Here is a 24,586-nt window from a genome sequence, read left to right on the forward strand (position 1 = left end):
TGAAGTGAAGTTGCAAAGGGATTCAAATGAAATAAAAAAGGTTGTTTTAGGACTCTTTTACCCAAAGATGGAATTGTGTTGAAAGATATATCTGGATGTATCGCTGGTTGAAGAGGGTTGTTGAAACTGAACCGAACTTTAGATGAACACTATGGAAAATGTCCCTGTGTATCTGATCCTGCTGTGCCAAAGATGTCATTCCCAGTGTAAAATGCTTTCATTAGTAATTATTTGATTTTACTTTATTTATTTATTTTCATTTCCCAGTTTGTATTTATTTATATTATTTACTTAATTATTTCAATTTAGACTGGATTTGCTTTATTTAATTATGTACTATACTTTGCTTTGTCATGTAACCATCTGTCATTTGAATGAAAAACGACCTATGTCAGGGTATGTCTTGTCTTGTTTTGTTAAAATGAAATTAAACAGTTAAAAAATCCTTTGCTGAAGATTGGAAGAGGGACATTTTTGGTCTCTCAGTCACCCATACACAGAAGGCCTCTGACCTTATACAATTAGATAATATTCATAAAATATCTTTAAAATAATAAAAAGGTGTTGTTATAATGACTCCACAAACAGATAGTTGAATATATCAAAACATTTTATTAAAAATCGTTCAAATACTCAAAGATTAAGTGGCATTTACAGAAAACAAACATTACAAATCATCACTATTTACAAAATGTGCTTTTAATGACAAGAAAATAAATACAGTATCAGCAGGGACTTCCTTATGAATGCATTCATGTTGACACAATATTTCTCTTATATCAAGACTTCATAAAGTAGGAACACTTCTACCATAGAGCATAACAACAATCAAAATCATATCATGTTAGATTCAACAAGTTTCTGAAGTCATCCTGGCAGATGTCTTTATCCTGTTTCTGTTCTTTCATTTCAGAGGTATTGTCTAGCAGAGTACGCGGTTGGAGCTCCATAGGGTTTGGTTGGTGCGTACGACCCGGGGGCTGTGTAGGGCTGGCTGGAGGGGGGGGCATACACAGGACTATAGTTTGCTGGGCCTGCATAAGGGTACATTTGTGCCGATGGGTAGCCTGGGTATCCATACATGGGTTTCTGTGGAGGGCAGGAAGTGGTTAGGATGATCCCTCCGAGCAGAAGAAGTGCAGCAGCGGCCCACCCGATGTAGATGGAGGCTCCAAGCTCCCTCTTCTGGGTCTCGATGGTCAAGACGCTCTGAAAGTCTGTGATGGTGATGGCTGCCGACCAACAGACGGGAATCAGGACCAGGACGGCGGACACGATGAAGAGACAGCCGCTTATGATCACCACCTTGGCCTGGGATGAATCTTTGTCCAGGCAGCCAGTGCACTTAGCTCCAACGAAGGTGATGATGAAGCCGATGAAGCCCACAATGAGGGAGATGATGACCAGGGCCCGGGCGGCCTGCAGGTCTTTGGAGAGCTTCATCACAGAGTCGTTCAGCTTGCACTGCATCTGCCCGGTACTCTGCATCACACAGTTCATCCACAGGCCATCCCAGATGGTCTGCCCCGTCACGATGTTGGCTCCGATGTAGGAGGTCACTCTCCACATGGGGATCCCACACGTCACTGCTACCAAAACAAGGCCTATGAAGCTGATGATTTGACCCGCAATTTCCTTGCCAATCCTGCCCATAGTGAAAAGGCTTGGTCTACGGCAGCAGAGAAGACAGCATACAGCTCTGGTCCTTTTCCCGAGTGACACAACTCCCTCGCTTGTTGTTTGTCAGAGAATGCGCTGGAGGAGGGCTCTCGTCACCAGGTGAGTTATTCTGGTCAATCAAGATTCCTCTTCCTAGAGCTAGAGGAGCGGCACCCTTTTTTTCAAACAATGCTAGCTTTTGTAGTTTGAAAAACACTTTCATATGCAGATTCGACTGCCGTAAAGATGGTTTTATTGGATGGACTTACAGCCACTTAGAGACTTCAGAGGTCCTGAAACCAGTTCACTAAACAACGGCCTCCTAAGACAACGATGAACCCCCACACACAACTGATAAGACAGCAACTAAGAGATAATGACATTATCTCTTCAATTTAAAGGTCATGTGATCAATTTTACTTAAATATGGAAGGCTTTGCAGGTTTCTAGTGTTTATCATTTAAAAAAACACTTCTTAAAGACTTTTACACAATTCTGTTGAGAAAATGTTAGGAAAAAGGAGGGAAGGACATTGTGATCTGGTCTTTATACCTTCTACAAATTGCTTTTACAAGATGGGTTGAGTTTGTTTTCTAAGTTGAAGCACTATAGCCATCAACCACAGTATCACAGAACCAGAGCAGAAACACAGAGTTATTTAGAAGGATGGCTTGTATCACACTGAAAACAATTCTGCTCCAAAATCAACTAAAATAATAATAAAAGCAAGGTGTCTTTGCTTGTAATAACTTAATAAATATTCCAATAGAATAAGTGAAAATTGCTTGGGTTCCTTGAAATTAGATGGGATATTTAGATAAATAAGATACGATCTTGTAATTAGCTGGGAACACTTATATTGGACTGTATTGACCAGGATCAGGAAATGTTGTGTTAGAAAATATGCCAGACATGTCCATAAGTCTTCTGTTTTCTGATTTTCCATAAAAATGTATTTTTTTCATATCAAGTTATATGTATTTCTTGAAAAAAGAAAGCAGCTTCAAAACCTTGTGAGACGTCACATATCTGAGGCATGTTTTCATCTGAGATACAACTCAAACAAATGTCAAAGAGTATTTGACTTAAAAAGATACTTAATATGCATTGTCTAAATACAAGACCCTATATCCAGAGGTGGGAGAAGTACTCAGATTGTGTATTTGAGAAAACTTGTAGTGTACTGTAGGAATACTCTGTTACAAGTAAAAGTCCTGCAATCTAAATGTTACTCAAGTAAAAGTACTAAAGTATTAGCATCAAAATATACTTAAAGTACCAAAAGTAAAAGTAGTCATTGTGCAGGTTGATCCATTTCAGAATAATATATATGATATGTTTTATAATGATTGATCATTAAAGTGTTCTCAAAGCTGGTAAAGGTGCAGCTAGTTTGAATGACTTTGTATACTGCAGGGTAGCTTGTGAATTTATTCCAGGTGGAACTAAAGTCTGATTTAACACTTGATTATATTTCACATTATTCATCCAGATCAGTAAAGTAACTAAAGGTATTAATGTAGTGGAGTAAATGTACACAATGTATCCTGAATTATAATGGAGTAGAAGTACAAAGTAGCATAAAATGGAAATATTCAAGTACAAGTACCTCCAAATTATAAGTACAATAGTTGAGTAAATGTACTTAGTTACTTTACACCTCTGCCTATATCTCACTGCATTGTAACTTCTTAAGTTATTATATCTTACATAAATTGTAAAGACTTATTCTGACTAGAAATTAGACCTTTTTTACAGTGCTTGATGCACAGACCAAAATATGATGTATATTTGAGTTGTACAGACAGCATCAGTTGCTTGTATGTCTGATATATGATATATGCAGTCTGCCCCGACCTTAGGAGGAGGGATCCGTTTCAGATAACGATCACTTGATGGAGTGATGAGTCACAAGAAGCTAGCACTGTCAGCTGATACAATCCCTTTACTTTGAAAAAAACACATCCTATGACGGATACCTCTAACAAACTGATGACACTCTCACACCTTATCCGGTCAGGTGAAACTGCACACACTGTCTGTTTGTTTTGCTGATGTGTGCAGCAACACTTCATATTACATTTGGATAACACACAGTGCTATAAGTCAAACAAAACTCACAAATGGTGTCAATTTACTGTGAGTGTAAACTCACTTTTGAATAAACCTACTTTACCTTGTTTGTAATGATTGTGAGTTTCTTTCTAACCCGTATTGTCTGAAAACATATAATAGATTGGACTGATGCTTATACTGACTGGTCTGAATGTATATATGTCTGTAAACATCTCTTTTTCCTTTTGTAAATTATCCCAAAACATCAAAAACATAAATGGTTTGATATGGTGATTTGTCTTTTTTCCTGTTTTCTACAGAAACTACAACTCAGCAGTAACCTCCTTATGGTAATGTCTCCTGAATTGCATTGCTCCATAATCATTTCCTCAGTTTACTGTGATGTTGATTTTATTACCTCTTCCTTTTCCTTTCATCTCTATAATACAACTAAATGCTTGAGTGTCTCAGAAGTAAACAGTAATCATACAGTGAGTATAGAGTTTATTTACAGAACATTACAAGATTCAGAAACACAGAAATAGAGATATAAAATTGTTCAGCAGTGTGAAAATGAAAGAAAAATGCGTTAATGTTCCTACAGTGTTTACGTGTTACTGACATCCCTGCGTTATCAAGACAGACGAATCAATACAGACCCTGCTTAAGAAAAAGGAAGTTGTACTTTTTCTTCCTATATCTGTTCAGATGTTACCATTTCAATAGAATAAAGATGATTGGATTTTAAATTCATTATTAATACAATCTGACTAAATATTTACACATTGATTGAATCGGAATTCCTATTTTACTTATCGACCTGCCACAATACATTGTGGATTAACATTTTTAAAGGCTCTTTCATATTATTTTGTCTTGTTTTGTTGTTTAAATAGACAACATTTTGGTCAAAGAAATCATGTTCACTCATTATAGGAAAGCGCTTTGCTCACATTAAAGATGGCTGCCTTCCATCTCCTAGGTGTGAGAAGCCCAGGGCCCCGCTGGCACAACTCCCTGTGAGGAAGTCATTGTTAATGTTGTTAGTTACACTTGCTTGACTAGACAAAATATCCGCTCTGAAGAAGGTCACTTTGACACTAACCACAAACAAAACTCAGGATTCAGCTCGAGCTGTATCTATGCTATTACAATACCGGTGAATATGTTTTAGTTTGAGCAAACTATGATTACATTTTTCTGGTGAAAAGAAAAATGCTTCAGTATTGTGATTTAAGGGGTTAGATTGAGGCACTTATTTAGTTTAACACTCAATTCTATAACTAAATATGGAGTTTAAATCCAGATCAAATGTACATTAAAGGTCTTGAACATATTGTGATTGAATGTTCTGTTGAATGTCTGTTTGTTTCTTAAAAATCTGTCCTTGTTGATTTTGTAAATGGAGCTAATGTGATGCAAGAAAGACATCAGACGTGACCTGACAGCAAAGCATCATCCTATCGTATTCTGTGTTTCATTTCCTGTGACCCCAACAGTCCGTGTAGGAAGGGCTAACCCTCTCAGACGTATTCTCTGGATGTGCTGGTGCTCTTCACAGGGGTGAATCTTTGTTGGTAGTGAGGGTTTTCTTTTTTGGGGGGGCAGTTCCAACAGAGCAGGCCCCCTCCCATCAGCAGCAGTGAAGCAGCCGCCCAGCCGATATACAGCGCCGCTCCCAACTCGTACCTCTGGGACTCGATCAGCAGCGGGTTGTAGAAGTTGGTGATGATGGTGTGGGCGGACCAGGACACGGGGATGATGACGAGAAACCCCGACACGATGAACAGAACTCCAGCCAGGATGCAAGCCTTAGATTTGGATCGCTCCTCCTCGATGCAGTTGGTGCACTTTCCCCCGGCGATGGACAGGATCACCCCGAAGACCCCGGTCAGGATAGAGATGATGATCATGGCGCGGGCCGCCTGCAGGTCCTGGGGCAGGGCCAGCATGGAGTCGTACACCTTGCACTGCATCTGGCCCGTGCTCTGCACCACGCAGTTCATCCACATGCCCTGCCACACCGTCTGAGCCGTGATGATGTTGGCCCCCACGAAAGCAGTGACCTTCCACATGGGCATGGCACACACCACGATCACCATGAACCAGCCAATCAGGGCCATGGATATACCAATCATCTGAATCCCCTGAGAAACCATGTTGCCGGCTCTGTTCCTCACACGATAAAATCCAAAAAGGAAGACAGGTGGAGTGATGTGAGCTTGTATTTATAGGTTGTTGTGTGAGAAGAAGGGACACACACATGAGGGTATGTGAGTCCTGGGCTCCTATTGGGTAGAAGGAGTTTACACACAAACAAAGATTCAGTGACCTTTAAGAGTGCTGACCTGCTCAAACCATACGTTCAAGGTCAGATACAAACAGAAGAAAACTTGTTGTCAACTCTTTATTTTCCAAATAACTGGGATTTCAAAGTAAAACATTTGACCAGGTACATTTACAAATGAATTTCAAATTTCAATTATAAATCTTCTATGACAATAATATAACACAAGTAAGTAACCCTCTTTTCCCAGAGATTGTTGAATAACTGGGTGGGTTGACACAAATGTAGTTATGATCTAACTTGAACACCTGCCATATTATGGATTAAAGTTTCAGGTCTGTAAGAATAAATACAGGATGTGTTATTCTGTTTACAGCAAGGGGCAGTGTTGGACAGGTAAGGATTTAGATATTGGGCAATGGAAGTTTCCTGTGTAAAAACAAACAACATTCATCTCATTAATTGTGAGGTCGATACAAATATAAGGTTCATATTTTAACACATTGCTGATGCTATTGCTAAACTAAAGAACATCGAGTTGCTTGCTACTTAAATGTAAGCTTTCAAGGAACTGTGGAGAACAGATTGTGTCTCATAGACCTAAGAATGATACTTTTCAGGCTGTAAAAGAGCTCATAGTCTTTGTTGACTTTTAGAGAAAAGATAATAATTTTCTAGCGTTTAAGAGACTTATTCAAACATTGACAGTTTGTTCCCCCATTCACTCTGAGGTAAACTTATTGTCTTTTTACACATATTTGGTCACAGTTGCTCAATCGTTATTTCTTGGATATCGAATGTGGTAAATAAGTGCACAATATTGAATAAGATCCACTGTGAAAATGACATGTTTTTATGTGTGTGTCTACAAAGGGTCCAGTTGCGATGGACACGGTTCGCCACAAATATAATCTCCGGTCTAGGTATATTCACACTTATGAACACTGAAAAACTGATTAAAAAATGTGTTTTGTGTGAATTAGGAGTAATTTTGCATATATTTTTGTAATCTTGATAGTTTTTATAATTCTGTCCTACATTTATAAAACATTTAGCGTTGTTTTAGTTATAAATTACTAAGAATTATTCAGCATGTAGAGCAGAGTCCTCATCTCTCATGTCACATTTTTAGCTTGATGAAGGTGCTGTAATGGCATGTTACGAAAAAAAGAAAGAACAACCACAAGATAATTCAATGTTGATACAAAAAAGTCTTTATTTACAGTTTCAGACATACACATATTGTATAATATACATTTTGAAATGCAATAATATGTAAAAAAAAAAAGGCACAGATTGATCAAGTTTAAATTTGATCCAATTTCTATATGTATATTTCCCACCCTGGGATTATGTTTGGGTGTGGTCCACATCGCCTTGGCACTGAAGTAACACATCTTGAAGTGCTGTATCTCAACATGAAAGTGACAACTAAACAGTGAGCCCTATAGAAATCACCGTGAAATTCAAATCATACTCATTGTGGCAACATGAATCTCAGGCGCCACAGAGCATTCGACCCAAGTCTTTGTGCAGTCCTATCATTCTGTTTCTCTCCTCAGACGTAGTCCTTGGGTGCGTTTGAACGGGGAGCGGAGTACTTTGCAGAGTAGGTATCCTTGGGAGGGCAGTTGGCACAGAGGAGAGCCCCACCCACGATAAGAAGGCCTGCGGACCCCCAGCCGATGAAGAGTGCAGCTCCCATCTCCCTTTTCTGAGAGGACATGGCAAGGGGGTCATAGAAATTCTGTATGATGGTGTTGGCCGTCCAGCACACAGGTATGAGGCACATGACCCCAGCGATGATGAACATCACCCCGGATGCCACGCCAATCTTAGCTTTGGTGCTCTCGTCCTCCACGCAGTTGGTGCATTTTCCCCCAGCGATGGCGAGGAGGAGGCCGAAGACGCCGACCACGATAGTGAGGATCATGAGGGCGCGGGCCGCCTGCAGGTCTGCGGACAGGGCCAGCATGGAGTCGTACACCTTGCACTGCATCTGACCTGTACTCTGCACCACGCAGGTCATCCAGATGCCCTCCCAGGTGGTCTGAGCCGTCACGATGTTCTGGCCGATGAAGGCTGTCACTTTCCACTGAGGAAGTGCGCAGACCACGATGCACCCAATCCATCCAATAATGCAGAGGGCAGTGCCCAGCATCTGCAGACCCGCTGACACCATGTCTCTTAAAAGGTTTCCTGCAGTCGTCCAAAGAAAAAAGGTCCAAAGGTTTTTCTGTCTTGCTTGAGAGGGATCCCAAAGAGTAAATGTTTGGGTAGGGTTGAAGCGGGTCTTTTATACACTTAACCCGGGAGGGGCTTGACACACACGCTTTGTCAGCAGTGACGTTTGGACTACCCCCACCCCCAGCCGTGGGCATGTGTCCTCATGTCAGTAATTGTCTCCGTCAGGTTATCGCCGCAGGTGGAACGCGTGTGACTCAGGTTCTGGTTTACCAGACAAAAAAAAGCTCCAGCCACACCTTCAATCTGCAATGAGCTTAATGCTGTTTTTCTCTTTACAGGTTCTCTGTTATGGATGGAGGTAACAGAAACTGAAAACAACAAATAGGCTGTTTTAAGAATTGCTTTTTTTAAAGATGGTTCCTTTACTTTTTTTTAAGTTCACCCTTGTAGTTCTTGAAATGTATCCTTGATCCATTAAAACCATTTTAAAGCACGATTAAAAACAAAAAAATCTACAGTTAGTCCTATTCAGGCTGTATATGAGCACATAATTAAAAGAAAGTATAACAAATTAATCTACAACAAATGACACGGCTAAGATTTCTCCAGAGTTTCACGGTTCTATCAAACATTGACTTTTTGTTTGCAAAGGAGTTAATGTGTGCTTTCAAACCTCTGATGTCAAGACAGTGACGGAGTAATATCTTTCATCTTCATTTCCCAATCAAGGGTGGCACACGCACGCACACACACACACACACACACACACACACACACACACACACACACACACACACACACACACACACACACACACACACACACACACACACACACACACACACACACACACACACACACACACACACACACACACACACACACACACACACACACACACACACACACACACACACACACACACACACACACACACACACAGCAGTTTTGCAGTTGGCCAATCGTAGACTGAAATGATATGAGAGGAAATGTATGTCTGAGTGAAGGTACGTGCATAAAACTACTAATCTCCGACTCACTTCAACCTGTCTTAGTCTGAGAATAGAATGCAAGGTACACAATATTTCAAATTCGATTAGTTGAACCCAAATTCATTATCTTCACTGCAACTATTTGTTTTGCTTTTTACCTTCATGAACAGGAACAAATCATATTGTCAAAAAAATTGTATACCTTGTCCTGAATAAATGACTTACTTTGATAAGCTTTAATCTACAGAATGCATTTAGTCCCACTACCCAGAACCCTGTTCATTCAAGTACATCTGAACTGAGCACACTGGTTAACAGTATGAGCGTGCATGAAAAGAAGATGAATCTGACCTTCAGTGATGTCACTCCTTGCAGGTTGAGGGTTGCAGTCTTCTCCTGGAAGTGGTCTTTGGAGAGAGATGTGCACTTCGCTCGGTTTATCGATAGTTTTCCGCAGCAGTGAGGGAGAGGAAGATGTTGGGGAAATGGCAAACACTATGCCAAGTGATCCCTATTGACACACTGTTGCAAAAAGAGGGAATAGTGAGAGGGGGCAAGAGAGGTAGAGAGGGAATCAGATTGTTTCAGAAATGAATGGAGGCAGTGTTTAAGGGCCAAAACTGCCGTTAGGACTATAATGCCTCTATTTTATCCAAGGTAGGATGATTAAAGCCTCTTTGGCCTGGCTATGGAGATTGGGTTCCACACACAGGGAGGCAGGGTGGAATTTCAACAATTAAGAATCTGAGGAGAGATGGTTTCAGGGGGGATTAGTCCTGAAGTGCAGGGAGCCCACAAACACACGTCACATGTTTTTAAAAGATGCACATATTAATACGATAGTAAAATGTTGTGCTACATTTGTGAAGGTGTGTGTTTTTGAAAGGGCGTGACTTATGTAAGCATTTCAGTGCTGATACATTTTGCCAATGTAAGTTTACTCGGTGAAAGAGTTCCGCAAAAGGGCTCGGTGCAAACTTAGCGGCAACAGGTTGAGGACTCGGCTTCAGGAGCTGTGAGAAAATGCCAGAGGGGGTTGGAGTGACAAGTGGCAGCAGGTTGTTTGAGGCAAGCCCAGACTCACATTAACGGTTGGCTCTCACTCAGGTGTCCAACCCTACCGTTAAACCGGCTGGGGCATTATGCAGATCAACGCTAAGTCAAAGAAGCTAAAGCAGCCTGCAGTGCACACAAGTGTCCTCATTCAGCTGCTAAACGTTTCCACTATGTGTATGGATCTAAAGATTAATAGGTTTGCCATATTGGTTCGAATGAATTCAACTCAACTTAAAAGGCACATATAAGTACATTTGTGTTAACATATTGTATGGTAACGCTTGAACTGTTTTGAATGTCAGTGCTGGAAACTAAACAGTGCACAGTGACATAATTGGGTTCCACATTTGAGAACATTAAAGGTGGGGTAGGTAGAGAAACCAGCTCGAGTGTGCTAGAATTTGAAAATAAACAACCGGAAAATATCTGCCACTTCCTTATAGAGCCCCTCCTTCAACACACACGAACGCGCACATGACCAATGAGGGCACGAGAAAAGTTTGTGCACAGATGGAAGGCTGAAAGGCAACTAGGCTATCCAGTTACTTTAGCCGGGCCGGCTAAAATGATTGGTCTTGCTTTTTACAATACTACGGCTTCCACAGATGAAATTTTTATTTTTTTCTTAAGATATTCATTGCTATCGGGATGTTAAGAGCATTCCATGGAACATAACAAAAAGTGTATCTCGAGCCGTTTCCTCATTTGTCCCCTCTGGTATACATGATGGGAATCTTGGTGGACTCTACAGTACAAATTCAAAATGGCGGAGTAGCAATGTATTTGTATAGTTTAAAAAAAATCTATAAACTTTGAATTGAACAAAGCACCTTTGATATTGTTTTGAGAGTGTTCAGTAGTTTATTTGTGGAGGTTCTGCTAATATTTGTGTAAGGGAGAATTATTCATACCGTTGTGAAATTGTTAACAGTGTAATATGAAGAGACTGTCAGTCAGATGCAATCTAGCTAGATAATAAAATATGTGATATATATATATGATAAATGAAAGACATTTTGTGTTAACCAAAGATGTAAATACAATTTAAAAAACAATTGTAATTTGAATATATGAGTATTGGCGCATAGTACATTTGAAGCAAGTTACTTAACTGTCACACATTTTATGTCCAAGCATGACATATGATAAAACGATCCATGGAAATTGTTTGTAATGAAAGGAGAATTTTCCTTACTTACACTTTTTTGGGGGAAAGCCTACACAGTTTCAGGTGTCAGAGTGGGAATATGTGTGAGTGGGAGGACCATGTCCGTATTTGGCCTGTGATGTCATCACTGGGGGCCTGAGGCTGTTGTCCAGGTGCCAGTCACAGTTTCAGTAGGTAATTTTAGCGTGGTGGTAACTGTGTTTGTGGGATACTCAGTGTGTCATGCATGTTTGGGCATGACACATTATCACATGACACAAACAGGAACCTGAAGACACGGCTCAGGCATAAACAAAATGTTTCCCTAAACAGCAATATAGTTAACAATTAACTCATTGTGTTACTCTGAGGTAGTGAAGTAGAAAAATAAGCTTTAAATGGAATTAATACCGTGAAGCACAGAAGCACCTCAGTGCAGTCTTGTGCAGTTTAGAGTAAATGTGACTTCTGCCTGTTCTATTTTGTCCGATTCTATGAGGACATGGGCTGTGACCCCATGCACTCTTAGTTTGTTATTATGTTGGTGAGGAAGAACTCATTTTGTTGCAGATCATATGTGATCCTTGTATAATCTAAACAATAGTGTCAGGTTAATTTGTAAAAGTCAGTTAGTGTAGACGTAATAGGGGCTACATTCATTCACACACACACACACACACACACACACACACACACACACACACACACACACACACACACACACACACACACACACACACACACACACACACACACACACACACACACACACACACACACACACACACACACACACACACACACACACACACACACAATATGTGTGTGAGGGGGATTCTTGCTGTAACAGAAGTTATTGTAATGAAACGCAAGTACCGAACTGCTAGTGGTCTCTCTGCTAGCTCCGTTAGCCCCGTTAGCTTAAAGGGGACCTATCATGCAAAATGCACTTTTGTACGTATTTTATACATGAATATGTGTCCCCCCGGTGTTCCAGGGAACTCACCAAGTGTCAGAAAACACAACCCTCTCTTTTTTCCTCCATACCCAAATCTCTAAAAAAGGGGCTGCAACGGATCTGATACAGACAGATCCAGATTTGAACACTTTACTGACATCAGTAAAGTGGTGCTACGGCTATTGGTCAATTCTCCACCTATCAGGGGAATGAGAGGTTGGGCAACGGCCGGCCATTGCTGCTCTAAAGCGCTGGAGACGCTGTAGTACCAAGCGGCAAACTCTGGGGAACAGCTGGGACGCCAATACGGAAGTGCAACACACTGCAGTTCATACATGGGCCGCTAGGGACTGACTGCAGAAAGGAGCAATTTGCATAGACCCCCATGTTAAAATGCCCAACTTTACAGCAGAAAAAAAAAAAGTTTCTACCCATGGATGCAATAAGTATTATTATCGATATAGTTAGATTCCGCCTTCTTGATTATGAATCTGTGAGTGAATTGTTTTCTAACACGACCCTTTTATTTATATTAGGTCTTAAAGTTTGTGCATAAATTAGGGTGTGGTCACTTTGATGGACATGTACATCCCTCACTGTCAACAGCAACTTGTCCACTCTGCTAGGCTACAACCATAGAGGCTACAACGTTAGTCAGTCATAGTACTGTACTTGACCCTTTCGCTTTAGCCGTGTTCGTGGTGATTGTGCCTTTTAGGGAATATTGTTACAAATACCAGACAATTAAAATGTTGTGCTGTGCGCTGGAATGTACTAACAGAACTTCCAAGAAGTCTAAAATGATAATATTATACATGTTAATCCCGTTTGCAGGTGTTTGTGTGCTTGGTAGCTTAGCTTGTTACTTATTAGCCAGCTAAGGACGTAACCCTTTATACATACATATACATTTTAGTTTATGATTCAGCCTTGGGTAAGACTTTTATAGTCTATGGCTATGACGCCCATAATGCTAAACGGGAGCAAATGTTAATAGGGGACCCAATTATCCCAGTGGTGGCCGCCGGAGCTAACAGATCCGCAGGGGGCTAGCTCCAGCCGGCGTCCCGGAGCTAGCCCACTGCGGCTCCGTTAGGTCCGGGCGATGGAGTCCGTCGTTATAACTGGAGATCAAGGAATGCAGCAAAACGCAGACTTGGTTCGCCTGCTGTAGTATTAGCTAAATAAATTATGTTGAACAAGGCTTATTAAGCTGAACATGACCACAATTTTTCTGCTATGTATCGGTACTTATTTTCTTAACGTGTATATGACAAGCATTAAGAATAACAAAATATAGCTAATTCTCTTGCAGATTGTCTCATTTGATTATGAATGTAATGTTTATATAGGGGAACTACACTGTTAGCAGTAACTTGGTCTGCATGTATTTCATGTTAGCTTAGCGTCTTAGCCTGAGCTAGCTCTGTTTATTTCCAGTTCGGAGACAGCAGGTCCCGCCTCGGCTCCGCCTCTTTGCCCTTATTTGGAGCAGGCTGGAGTAGGCGGGAGTTGAACTCTGATGCACTGTCGAGCCGTTAGTGGCCGACTCCGCCTACTAAGGGCTTCTCGGCAACTCTGCAGAATCCTATGGGTGACGTCACGGACACTACGTCCATTTATATATACAGTCTATGTGTAGTACATATGCCAGGCCTGTAAGTGGCACTGTAGTCGGCCACAAAAGCAGCGAAGAAGACTTCCCTTGCATGGTTGCCATGGTTGCCCTTCTGTTTATAGAGAACCGCAGTGACGCGTCGTAAAACCCGGAAGTAAGTTAGCATTTTTAGCACTTCCGGTTCCTTCCTCAAAAAGCAATGCATTTTTTCCATAGGGTTTTGGAAAATAGGTCGAAATAAGGTCTGTGGTTGACACAAATTTAAGAGGTAAATCATGTTTTGTTCTACGACATTAAATACATCAGCAGTGACCCCACTGGGGATTTTTGAAGAGTTTACGTGTCTGAAAAACGATGGTTGTTACCGAATGGCTGAATAGGACTACAGAAATTGTCGAGGCCGTTGTACGTCATTACGCCGAACACGTAAACACTCCCACTAAGTTTGTTTTCCCCTGTGTTCTGCTTGAAAGCAAGTACCTGCCTATCTTTAGTATCTGTATATCTATATCTGACCATTAGAATCTGTATTTTTGAAATTGTCGTTTTTAACACCGTAGTTTTACAAATTATAGAATAATTAATTACTAGTGTTTTCCAATTTTACTCGGCAGTTCGCAACGTGCTTGTTCTATCATTTCCCGGCCAATGTTTTCCAAAGGAGAGTCTGGATTCGTGCCATGAGGTAAGCTGACGTTACATTTTTGTCCATGTCACGGTGAAATGTAAATAATGGGTAGTGACTGTATCGCCGTTATAGAGATGGCGCTGCTGAAAAGACCGCAACATAAGTAAAGATAATGAATACATCCTATTAAAACCTGTGTGGCTTATATGATAAGTCTAATTAGTACAAGCAGCATAACGTTTCACCATGTAACTAAAGATTGTAGTCAGGGAAATCAGTTTGACATATTGAACTAATAACAAATCACCTCTGGCTGGCAGAGAACTCTCTGCTCCATAGCTTCTCTTGGACGTAAAATCACATGTACATTTTACATTTATATTCAATTTAATATTCCATCCCTCACATACTTTGGTATATATAATAACTTATATTTTGTTTTTCTTGTTATGCTGCTGCAACACAAACATTTCCCAAATTGGGATCAATACAGTAATATCTTATCCTAATTAATTAAGAAATATAACTATTATAATTAGTGTAGCAGCTGACACCTATTTTCAATATGGATTAATCTACCATTTATTTCTTTAGTTCAATTTTCATCTATAAAAATGTCAAAATAGTGAAAATGTTCACGAGACTTATCAAAGTGCAAGGTTATATCTTTAGATGTTTTGTTTTAGCCTATGTACTGTATGTCTTAATGCTCTTACAGTATATGTGACGGTGTGACTTCCATGAAACTAATATTTTATATCTTCCCAACAGACGAGCTGACAGGAAACCTAACACTCTAACAACCACAACATTGCAAAGGCGAGTACATGTAAATTAAAAAAAATTCACAATTTTTTTATTTCTTCTTCTTTCTTTCAGTGAGGTGAAACTGACCTTGCACTCGGTGCCAGTAAGGATGTTCCTCACGCAGGCTGAATGTTTCTCCTTCCTTACTGACACAGAAGCCCTTGATTTGCAATGCTTCACTAATTGTCATTTCCCTGGCTCCGTAGGGACACTTTACCTACAGCACAGCGGAAGACCCTACCAGACCATCTGGAGATGCCCCCAACAATCCTGATAGGGAGAGCCACAAATCTGAGTCATGGACCTGCATCTGAGTTGCAGTGGTGAATGCCCTGACGCCCTCACATTCATTCATAGTCCCCCACTGTACAGACAAAACACCATCAAGGGCCTGTTGTTGCCCTAGCACCCTGGCAATAAGGGAAGCAGTCACATGCTTTGACCTCAGGACAGCTCCAAAGTTGCTGGCAGTCAACCTTCCTTTCCTGAACAAATGCCAGTTTGGGTTGGTTCGCTGACCAGTGGTAGCCACCTGAATTGCCCTTGGTTGCTCTTCAGACAATGCCATGCTTGCCCAATTTGCCTCAGGTCCCTGATGCCCAACAGATTGGATAATTTCAGGAACAGTAAGTGTTTCCAAGCTGTAGTGTTCCTCTTCTGGCTCAGGGGAGAGAAGCCAAGAAATTCCTGAGAACCTGCCCCCGAGTCTGTCCCTCAGCCAGTCACGATCTTCGGAGGTGGGCTCTCTTATCAGCGGGTTAAATTAGTTATTGGTTTCAACAGTCACATTAAAACAGTTACTAAATCAGCTTACTATCACCTAAAGAACATATCTAGGATTAAAAGACTAATGTCACAGCAGGATTTGGAAAAACGTGTCCATGCTTTTATCTTCAGTAGACTGGACTACTGCAATGATGTCTTCACAGGTCTCACTAAAAAATCTATTAGAAAGCTGCAGCTGATTCAGAACACCGCTGCGTGAGTCCTCACTGACACTAAGAAAGTGGATCACATCGCTCCTGTTCTGAAGTCTTTACACTGGCTTCCTGTGTGTCAAAGAATATATTTCAAAATACTGCTGCTGTTTATAAAGCACTGAATGGTTTAGGCCCAAAATACATTTCTGACCTCCTGCTAAATGATGAACCATCCAGATCTCTCAGGTCTTCAGGGACTGGTCAGCTTTCTGTCCCCAGAGTCAGAACTAAACATGGTAAAGCAGCGTACAGTTATTATGCTCCAAATATCTGGAAAAAACTCCCAGAAACCTGCAGGTCCGCTGCAACTCTTACTACTTTTAAATCCAGGCTGAAGACTTTTATTTTTGTCGCTGCTTTTAATTGAACTATTCATATCTTAGACTGCACTGTAACTTTTATCCATGTATTTTTTCTTTTAATGTTTATTTTATTAGCTTTTCTTTTTAATGACTGATTTTAAATGCCATTTTCTTAATGTCTTTCATTTTTTGTAAAGCACTTTGAATTGCCTTGTGTTGAAAAGTGCTATATAAATAAACTTGCCTTGCCTAATAAAGATTTCATGTGACACATACAATTGATTTGTTGATGGGAATTAATGTGAATAAATTAACTCTAGGTTAACGGTACTCTTGCTATCAATACTCACCGACACTATAAACCTGGTCCCTCATGCTAGCCCTGACAACACCGGTAAGCACACCTTCATCTAGGCTGCACTCTTTTACGTGTCCTGACTTATGAAGCTCAGCGCAAGTTCAGGCAGGAAGACCTATCACTTTGTATTGCGCGTCATGGCAATACTCGCTCCCTTCACTAAATGATAGGGAGCGCCACTCCTCAGCTAACCTATCACTTCCCTCCGTTCACAAGCCTAATCATCGCACCTGTTAATCCCTCTATATATGCTCTCCCCTTTTCCATCAGCTGTCTTCCAGGTGTCAACGCGCAAGCAGCAGCAGGGCTTCGTCCCAGCTCCGGGTATTTATTCATCCGCTCCGCAGTCTTGCGGATTAAGCTACAGGGGGCGTTCCCCAGTTGGCTAGCGGTTCTAGCCGGCCACCCCGCAAACCCGGATGCGGAAGAAAAAGACAAGGATACTGAGCTCCACGGAAGTTCCTCCGGCTTAATGGAAATGGGCTACTTCAGGCAAACAATTGACACACGCCTTCAGTCTCTCGAGAGGGCTTCACTGGCATCAGGGCCGCTCAAATGCGGCGCTTCCGGCCTTCACGCGGAACGGGCCCTCATCGCTTGCGAAGCTTCACCCACTTCCGGCTTCAACCACAACCCCTCTTGCAGGCAGGCAGGGCTCAAGCTACATCTCATCGAAGCTACTTCTCCTTCCGGCTCAGTAGCAGTACACGTCTCTAAGTGCGTCTTAGGTGGCAAGCAGGTAGTGATGGCGAGATGAAGCCTTATGAAGCTTTGAAGCTTTCCAGCCAATTGGTTCGCAAAGGGTTCATGTCATGAGGCTTCATCATGGGCTTCATTTGAACATAAACCCCTGTTGGTCAAAGCGTGTAAAACAGGCAAATTGGAAATCTCAACAGTTGCGCTCTATCTCATACCGAGTTCCCAATGAGTAAAGCCTTAGAATAACTCTAAACTACGGACATAAAATCCTATTTTCATGTTAACAATATTGTTTTCATTCCAGTTGAACGATTGTGATTGAAAAGCCTATAGGAGGCTGGTAAACATTGCAAAGAGGGATTCGTATTCCTTAATATTATTCATAAACTTAACCACGTTGTAGCCTGAGAAGGCTAAACCATATCAGGAATACATTTATTAACTGCATTATCTCATTTAGCTGTAGCTTCTATAAGCAAACCCTGCGGTCGTGGGTCGGCTGCTTTCCAGCGAGCCACAGCCCACACGCTGAATCTACCCAAAAACACTGGATATATCTAATCTGCATTTATTCATTTATTTATTCATGTTTTATTCCTACATTTATTTATGCTTGTATCTATTTATACTTATGACATTTTCCGACCTCTATATAAGTGAGGGTCTGAGCTCTTTTAATTCCATCGTGTCACCAGCGGACCCGGGTACAGGAGGGGTAATATGGTTCTTGTTATACATCCATGGGTATTATGAGCGTTGTGGCTCAACGGTTCAAATGATCCGAATCGCTTCCCGAAGCAGTCACGTGGTATCGACAGGCAGCGAGGTTCGTTCGTCATCGATGACTTCACTGGCCCGAAACGATACAAGCCTCGATACATGCTTCACAAAAAGATTCGGGGATTACTCGACACACGCTCCGAAGTCTCGGCGCAATACGTAACGGGTGTAACGCGTTACAGCATGGAGTTATGCAGTTCGGGTAACTACTACCCGTCACAATGCTCAGTAAGTACCGCTGTCTCAAGCTTCAACACAGCCACGGATGCTGCCCATCCGTGGTTTTGGGTGGTTTCTTTCAGGGAGAAAGAGAAGCTCATGTAAGAGGATAGAAGACAGTCTAATCACCCAACCAGCACATCAGCATCTACGTCTCACCGTGGCGTAATTAAACTGCTAATTAAGCTAGTCCTATACCAGGGCTCGACAGTAACGGTTGCCAGGTTGCCATTGGCAACCATTTGGAAAATGTCAACCACTTCTTGGACTTTGGTTGCCAGCAGTGGCAACCAGTTTTTAACATAAGAAATAAGGACAGCAAAACGTGCACCCCAAAATAGATAAATGTTCATATTCGTTTTTAAGAGTGATATTTAATTGTTGTGACCAGTCGGAACCTGATACTTAAATTGCACGTGCATTGGCGTGATTACGGAGCCAGAAAGCGATGCACGTTTACTCGCGTGCGCGGTGCGCCGTGTGTTTGTTTTACAACAAAATGGCGAAGCAAAAATAAGTTGCTTGACTGTGTGATAAAAAGTTCAGCCAACACCTCAACTTCTCCAATGAATGTTCAAAGTGATCCAACTGATGGAGCGTAAGGTAAAACCCGAACGAAAAACAAAGAGGAATGTTTTCCATTCACTTCCGGTAAAAGTTCCTTCAAAATAAGAGTCCCGATCTTATTACTATCAAAATAAAAGTGCAAAACGAAACTTTACCATAGAAAATGAAAAAAACACAGAAAAACACATTTTAAATATAGTTAGACATATTAAAGGTAATTTACAGCATCAATAATTAATATCAAATGTTTAACTATGAATGGTTTTCATTTATTTAACATTAGAAATGTATTAGTCTGGCCAATCCAAGACTTCAATGCTGAAGGGCCAACGGGTCTATGGTGGGGGTCAGCACAAAGGTCAAGAAAACCCACATTTGAAAGGGAGACAACGGATGATCAAGAAACTGGTGACTTGCTCAATTCATTTGTGAGGGATCTATGAAGACAGGACAACAGCAGCACTACTGGTATTTTGTATACCAGCAATTGAGGGTGGACAAGTTTACTACCACTTAGGTTCAAATAAGTGCGTTAATTACTTATTGTAAAGCATTTGAACATTCTTGTGTCACATGTTCATTATTAAGTTGATGTATAACTGTATAGCATCTTAATTATTTAAAATATAAGGTATCAAAAAAAAAAGGGCAACCGTATTTTCTGTTGGCAACCAAAAGCGGATGCCTGGTTGCCAGCCTGGCAACCACTTTTAAAAGTTAGCGTTGAGCCCTGCCTATATCATGGGTCATGTCTCAGCATTTACCTAAGCAAATATTATTTCATGCTGCTCATATTGCACTCATATATTTGGTTTCATGCTCACATGGCTTATGTTAAGCAGGGTATGATATTCATGCATCATTGTACTCAAGCTAACAGCCGCATTACATTGTCTACATCTCCCTCTTCACCGGGCATCGGCTCGTGCCGGCTATCCAAGATCTCTCCAGTTTACCTCTGGTAAACATGCATATAACTGGTGGTGGTGTCTTAAGAGCATTTCAGGGCTCGTTCAGGATAGGTGCAGCAAACCTGCCGCAATCAAGGTAATTGTTCCTCTTCCCTACAACAACCGCTTCTCATCCTACATTCGTCCGAACGCCAGTGCCGTGCTGGCTATCCAAAGGTCTCTCCAACCTTCAAATTGGTACGTATGCATATAACTGGTGGTGGTTCTTAGCATGTCAGCACGTTTATTCGCCCCGCGGCTCATGTTTATCCTTGCATGTCTAACCCTGTACGTCCAGGTTGTAACCTTCGGGTCTGTATAAAATGTGTCCCTGCGAAGTCAGGTTGCCCCGTACGTCCGGGATGCCCTGTACGTCTAGGATGCCCCGTTCGTCCGGGATGCCCCGTACGTCCAGGAAGCCCTGTATGTCCGGGACGCCCTGTATGTCCGGGACGCCCTGTATGTCCGGGACGCCCCGTACGTCCGGGACGCCCCGTACGTCCGGGAAGCCCCGTATGTCCGGGAAGCCCCGTATGTCCGGGACGCCCCGAATGTCCGGGACGCCCCGTACGTCCGGGAAGCCCTGTATGTCCAGGATGCCCTGTACGTCCAGGAAGCCCTGTACGTCCAGGGAGGATGCCTAGGAGGCATCAGTATGTCTAAATCCCCACATGTATTAACCTCTCATTTCATCCATAGATTTCCACTGCATCCCACAAGGTAAGATTCATCACGTTCAGTACTTCATACTTTCACTTCTTTTGGGGGGTTCATCGGAAACGGTTCTTCCCTTCCCGAATGACATCCTACAAAACCTGGGCCTAATCGCCAAACACCATTTCATTCACTTGTTATAAACTGTCATCATTATGTTTCATTTATATAATGTGACCCGATAATAAACATGTATTCCATACATCACGTCTCTCCTGATTGAAGTAGTAGTTCTCTCCTCTATCTACACTCTTCTTGTCATCTTTGTAAAACGATATCAGACTGGTAAATGACACAGCCATGACTTCTAGTTGAATTCAGTGTGACTAAAATGAAAAGCTTTGTTAAAATATGCAAGCATGCGAAAGTCGAATTCAGCTTTATTGTCAAATATTCTACATTTGTTATACATCCAGAAATATCGAAATATTGTTTCCCACAGTGTGACATGTATGCATAAAACAAAACAAAAAGGGCCTAGATAACCGGGGTATACAGTTTAAAATGTTAATATATTTAAAGTGTTCAAAGTGCAGTTTCAGTGCAAGTCAGTTGAAACGATCTTAAATTGGCGTGACGTTGAAGTCGTGCGACCCTGCTGCTGTACCGTCTTGTAGTTAGTTTATAGCATAACGTTAGCATTTCGCTTTTGGCGACTAGATTTATGATTCAAAGATTATAAAAGTAAGGTTGACATGTGGAGATTATCCCGCTGAACAAAACGTGATCCCTCTCTTAAATGTGTGTCAACCACAGACCTTATTTCGTGCTATTTTCCAAAATCCTATGGAGAATTTGCATTGGTTTTTCAAGAAGGAACCGGAAGAAGTTTACTTCCGTGTTTTACGACGCGTCACTGCGGTTCTCTATTCTCCGCTGTGGCTCTTTTTCTCCCTCCCCGAGGCAAGTGTTTGCGCCTCCTGCTTTAAAACAAATGAATAATGACTATAATCATATGTAAGGGATAATGTGCAGCAGATCGGCATGAAGGCACATTATGCAATGTGCACATTATCCCACTTATGCAACCCAGTCTCATGGCATTTCGTGTTGCACAGCACGATTTTAAAAGCAATGTATTTCTATTGGTAGTCTCACAGCATTACGTGTTATAGGAAGACCGGAAGCTGTGTGGTTCATAAAAACATGTTCTTACTCAATATCAAGCCACAATTATTGCTTTTATTTTTAAATCGTATCATTTCTGACTTTTGTTGCCGTCTGTGAGGAAAATGGCCTCTAGGAGTTTAGGATGGCCGAAGACACTACACTACCCATAATCCCCAGCTATCATTTAGGACTACAGTCCCCGTGATTAATCTTCAAACTCTGGGATTGGATGTTGGAGTGGCAGTGCGCCAAGGTTAAGCCGAGCTCAAACAGCTGTTTGAAATGGAACGAAACCACGCCAGACTATCCAAAACTGGAATCGAACGCCCCCCCCCAGAACTACACATGCTGGCTATTGTGTTTCGCAAAATGTTCTATGGTACGTCTCTACTGAACGTTTTCATTTTTCCCACAATTAGAAGTTGCCACCCAGGTAAAAAAATAGTATACTTTAGTGTATTATAAATATAATGTAAGTATACAAAAGTGTATACAAGTATACTTCTACTTTTGGTGCTTAATTGAAAGTATGTTTAAAATGTACTTTTAAAAAGTATAATTCAAAACAGATGTCATTTAGTTCAATTTTTATGTACTAAATATAAATATACTATTTTTGAAATACTTAAAGTGGTATTTGCTTTTTAAAAGTGTATTTGAAACTAAGTGAATTGTGAATTGCAAGTAAGTACACTTTCGCTATACGTACTACATCGCAAATACTTATAGTAGTCATTAAGTATACTTATCGAAAGTACAATTCTTTTTTTACTATTTTGTAATACGCTATTAGCATGCTTTAATAACGAGTACTTAAATACACTTCATTAGAAGTGTATTTAAGTACTATTATAAAAAGTGCACTTTAATATAAGTTTTTCTTAATTTGTACTTTATTGTACTTTTAAAAAGTATATTAACTTGCAAATACTTACGGTGGTACGTTAGTTTACTTTTGAAAATTTCAATATTTGCAAGTCATTTGTAATACACTATTAGTATGCTTTATTTAAGTAGACTTGAATTACACTTCATTAGAAGTGTACATAAGTATACTTACAAAAAGTGCACTTTAATGTTAGTTCATTTTAAACTGTACTTCAGTGTACTTTGTTTGTAAGTGTTTATTTTATAACACTTGTGAATAGTGTAATTTGTTTACACCTCTGGGAAGTGTAGGTCTGGACTATTACCATCATGTATTAACCCTCAGGTATCATTCGATTGGACTACGCAAATTAGTCATTCGAGACAAAAATGTCCACTGCAAAAGACTTTGATAAAAACATTATATTAAAAGGTTTTTTTCACAACCTTTTTGGGTTCAATCTTTAAAGCAACTTCTGCCCTAATAGAAAATAGCAGAAATGTAATCATTTTCAGGATTTTAACTGTATAAATGCCATTTTGAATACATGAAACCGCTGTTTTTTTGCATGATGAAAACAGAGAAAATGAGTTATTTTCCAAAAAATACATATCTGGTGACTGGCTCTTTTTTTATTTATAACAGCCTTGGATATGTCAAAGATTAGCAACAAAATTGATTTTTTTGCATTATTAGTTTTTGCACAAAATTAGATTGCACAAAAAAGTTACATATTAGTCATTGGGACAAAAATGTCCACTTCCAAAAACTACTCTAAAATGACAACAGATTAATATATTTTTTAAACTTTTTGGGGTTAAATCTTTTAATCAACTTCAGTTCTGATCAAAAATACCAAATGTTAAATTATGTTCAGGATTTTAACTCTTGAACTGCCAGTTTGAAAACATGAATTTGCGTTTTCTATGAAAAACATGCAAAAAAAGGCAGTTATTTACTGAATGTTGGGGGGGGGTCTGATTTTTTTTTTTGTTATCACAGTCTTGGATATGTCAAAGATTAGCAACAACATTTATTTTTGGTGGATTATTAGTTTTTGCACAGAATCAGATTAAACAAAACTCACACATTAGCCACTCGTGTCCCATCCACTCCCATTATAACCACATCTTTTGATCTCTCCGCCATACCGGTATGAAATCATGTATTTTGTAATGTCAGGGTTTTATATTGGAGGAAAATAGTTCAATTTGTCCTTTTTATTCTATAACACCAGATGTGACATTTTACCATTGAATTACATGCTTGTCATTTCTTGGTTTCTTTGCCTGTTGTATAATGGGGCCCTGACAGCCATTGGAATACATTTATGCAACTAATATGATGTAGGTATGGATGTGGAAGAGTGGTATCAGCTGAGAAGTGTGTGTGTGTGTGTGTATGTGTCTGGATGTACAGAGACAACAATATACAGTAGATTTGTTTTACAGCTAGTCGCATTTTTTGCCTCATATCTTTCTTTCTTTCTCTCTTTTTCTCTCACTCCCTCATTCCCAAACTCATACACACTCGTACATATTAAACCTCCTTATACCTTGTGTGTGTGTGAGTGATTGTGTGTGAGAATGAGACAGGAGTAAGTGTGCTCTCATGGCGTTTTTTTTTTCATTTGTGCTGTTTCACG

The 24,586-nt window shown here is 40.6% G+C and overlaps 3 protein-coding genes across 4 annotated transcripts in view; all 3 read right to left on the reverse strand.

Annotated features, from left to right (window-relative positions):
* Positions 1-592: 592 nt before the first annotated feature.
* Positions 593-1,753, reverse strand: cldnf (claudin f). The gene has a single exon (XM_079675854.1). It carries the CDS (start codon positions 1,651-1,653, stop codon positions 910-912), a length of 744 nt encoding a protein of 247 aa, XP_079531980.1. The 5' UTR covers positions 1,654-1,753; the 3' UTR covers positions 593-909.
* Positions 1,754-4,203: 2,450 nt separating this feature from the next.
* The window catches only part of LOC307035957 (claudin-4-like), a 33,823-nt gene continuing 13,440 nt past the window's right edge, over positions 4,204-24,586 (reverse strand). For both annotated transcript variants that reach the window (XM_079675856.1, XM_079675857.1), the window contains exons 2-3: positions 9,532-9,702; positions 4,204-6,002 (exon numbers count right to left, since the gene is read on the reverse strand). In XM_079675856.1, the coding sequence (XP_079531982.1) occupies positions 5,238-5,873 (636 nt within the window). In that variant the 5' untranslated portion in view covers positions 5,874-6,002; positions 9,532-9,702 and the 3' untranslated portion in view covers positions 4,204-5,237. The remainder of the gene's footprint in view (positions 6,003-9,531; positions 9,703-24,586) is intronic.
* LOC307035959 (claudin-4-like) lies at positions 7,193-8,285 on the reverse strand. Its single transcript, XM_079675859.1, has one exon. It carries the CDS (start codon positions 8,181-8,183, stop codon positions 7,560-7,562), a length of 624 nt encoding a protein of 207 aa, XP_079531985.1. The 5' UTR covers positions 8,184-8,285; the 3' UTR covers positions 7,193-7,559.

The sequence above is a fragment of the Notothenia rossii genome (genome assembly GCF_949606895.1).
Source record: "Notothenia rossii genome assembly, chromosome: 4".
In the NCBI taxonomy this organism is placed as follows: Eukaryota; Metazoa; Chordata; class Actinopteri; order Perciformes; family Nototheniidae; genus Notothenia; species Notothenia rossii.

Bases quoted from the DNA above. Each gene is read 5' to 3' on its own strand.
- LOC307035959 (XM_079675859.1), bottom strand. From the start codon at position 8,183: ATGGTGTCAGCGGGTCTGCAGATGCTGGGCACTGCCCTCTGCATTATT.
- cldnf (XM_079675854.1), bottom strand. From the start codon at position 1,653: ATGGGCAGGATTGGCAAGGAAATTGCGGGTCAAATCATCAGCTTCATA.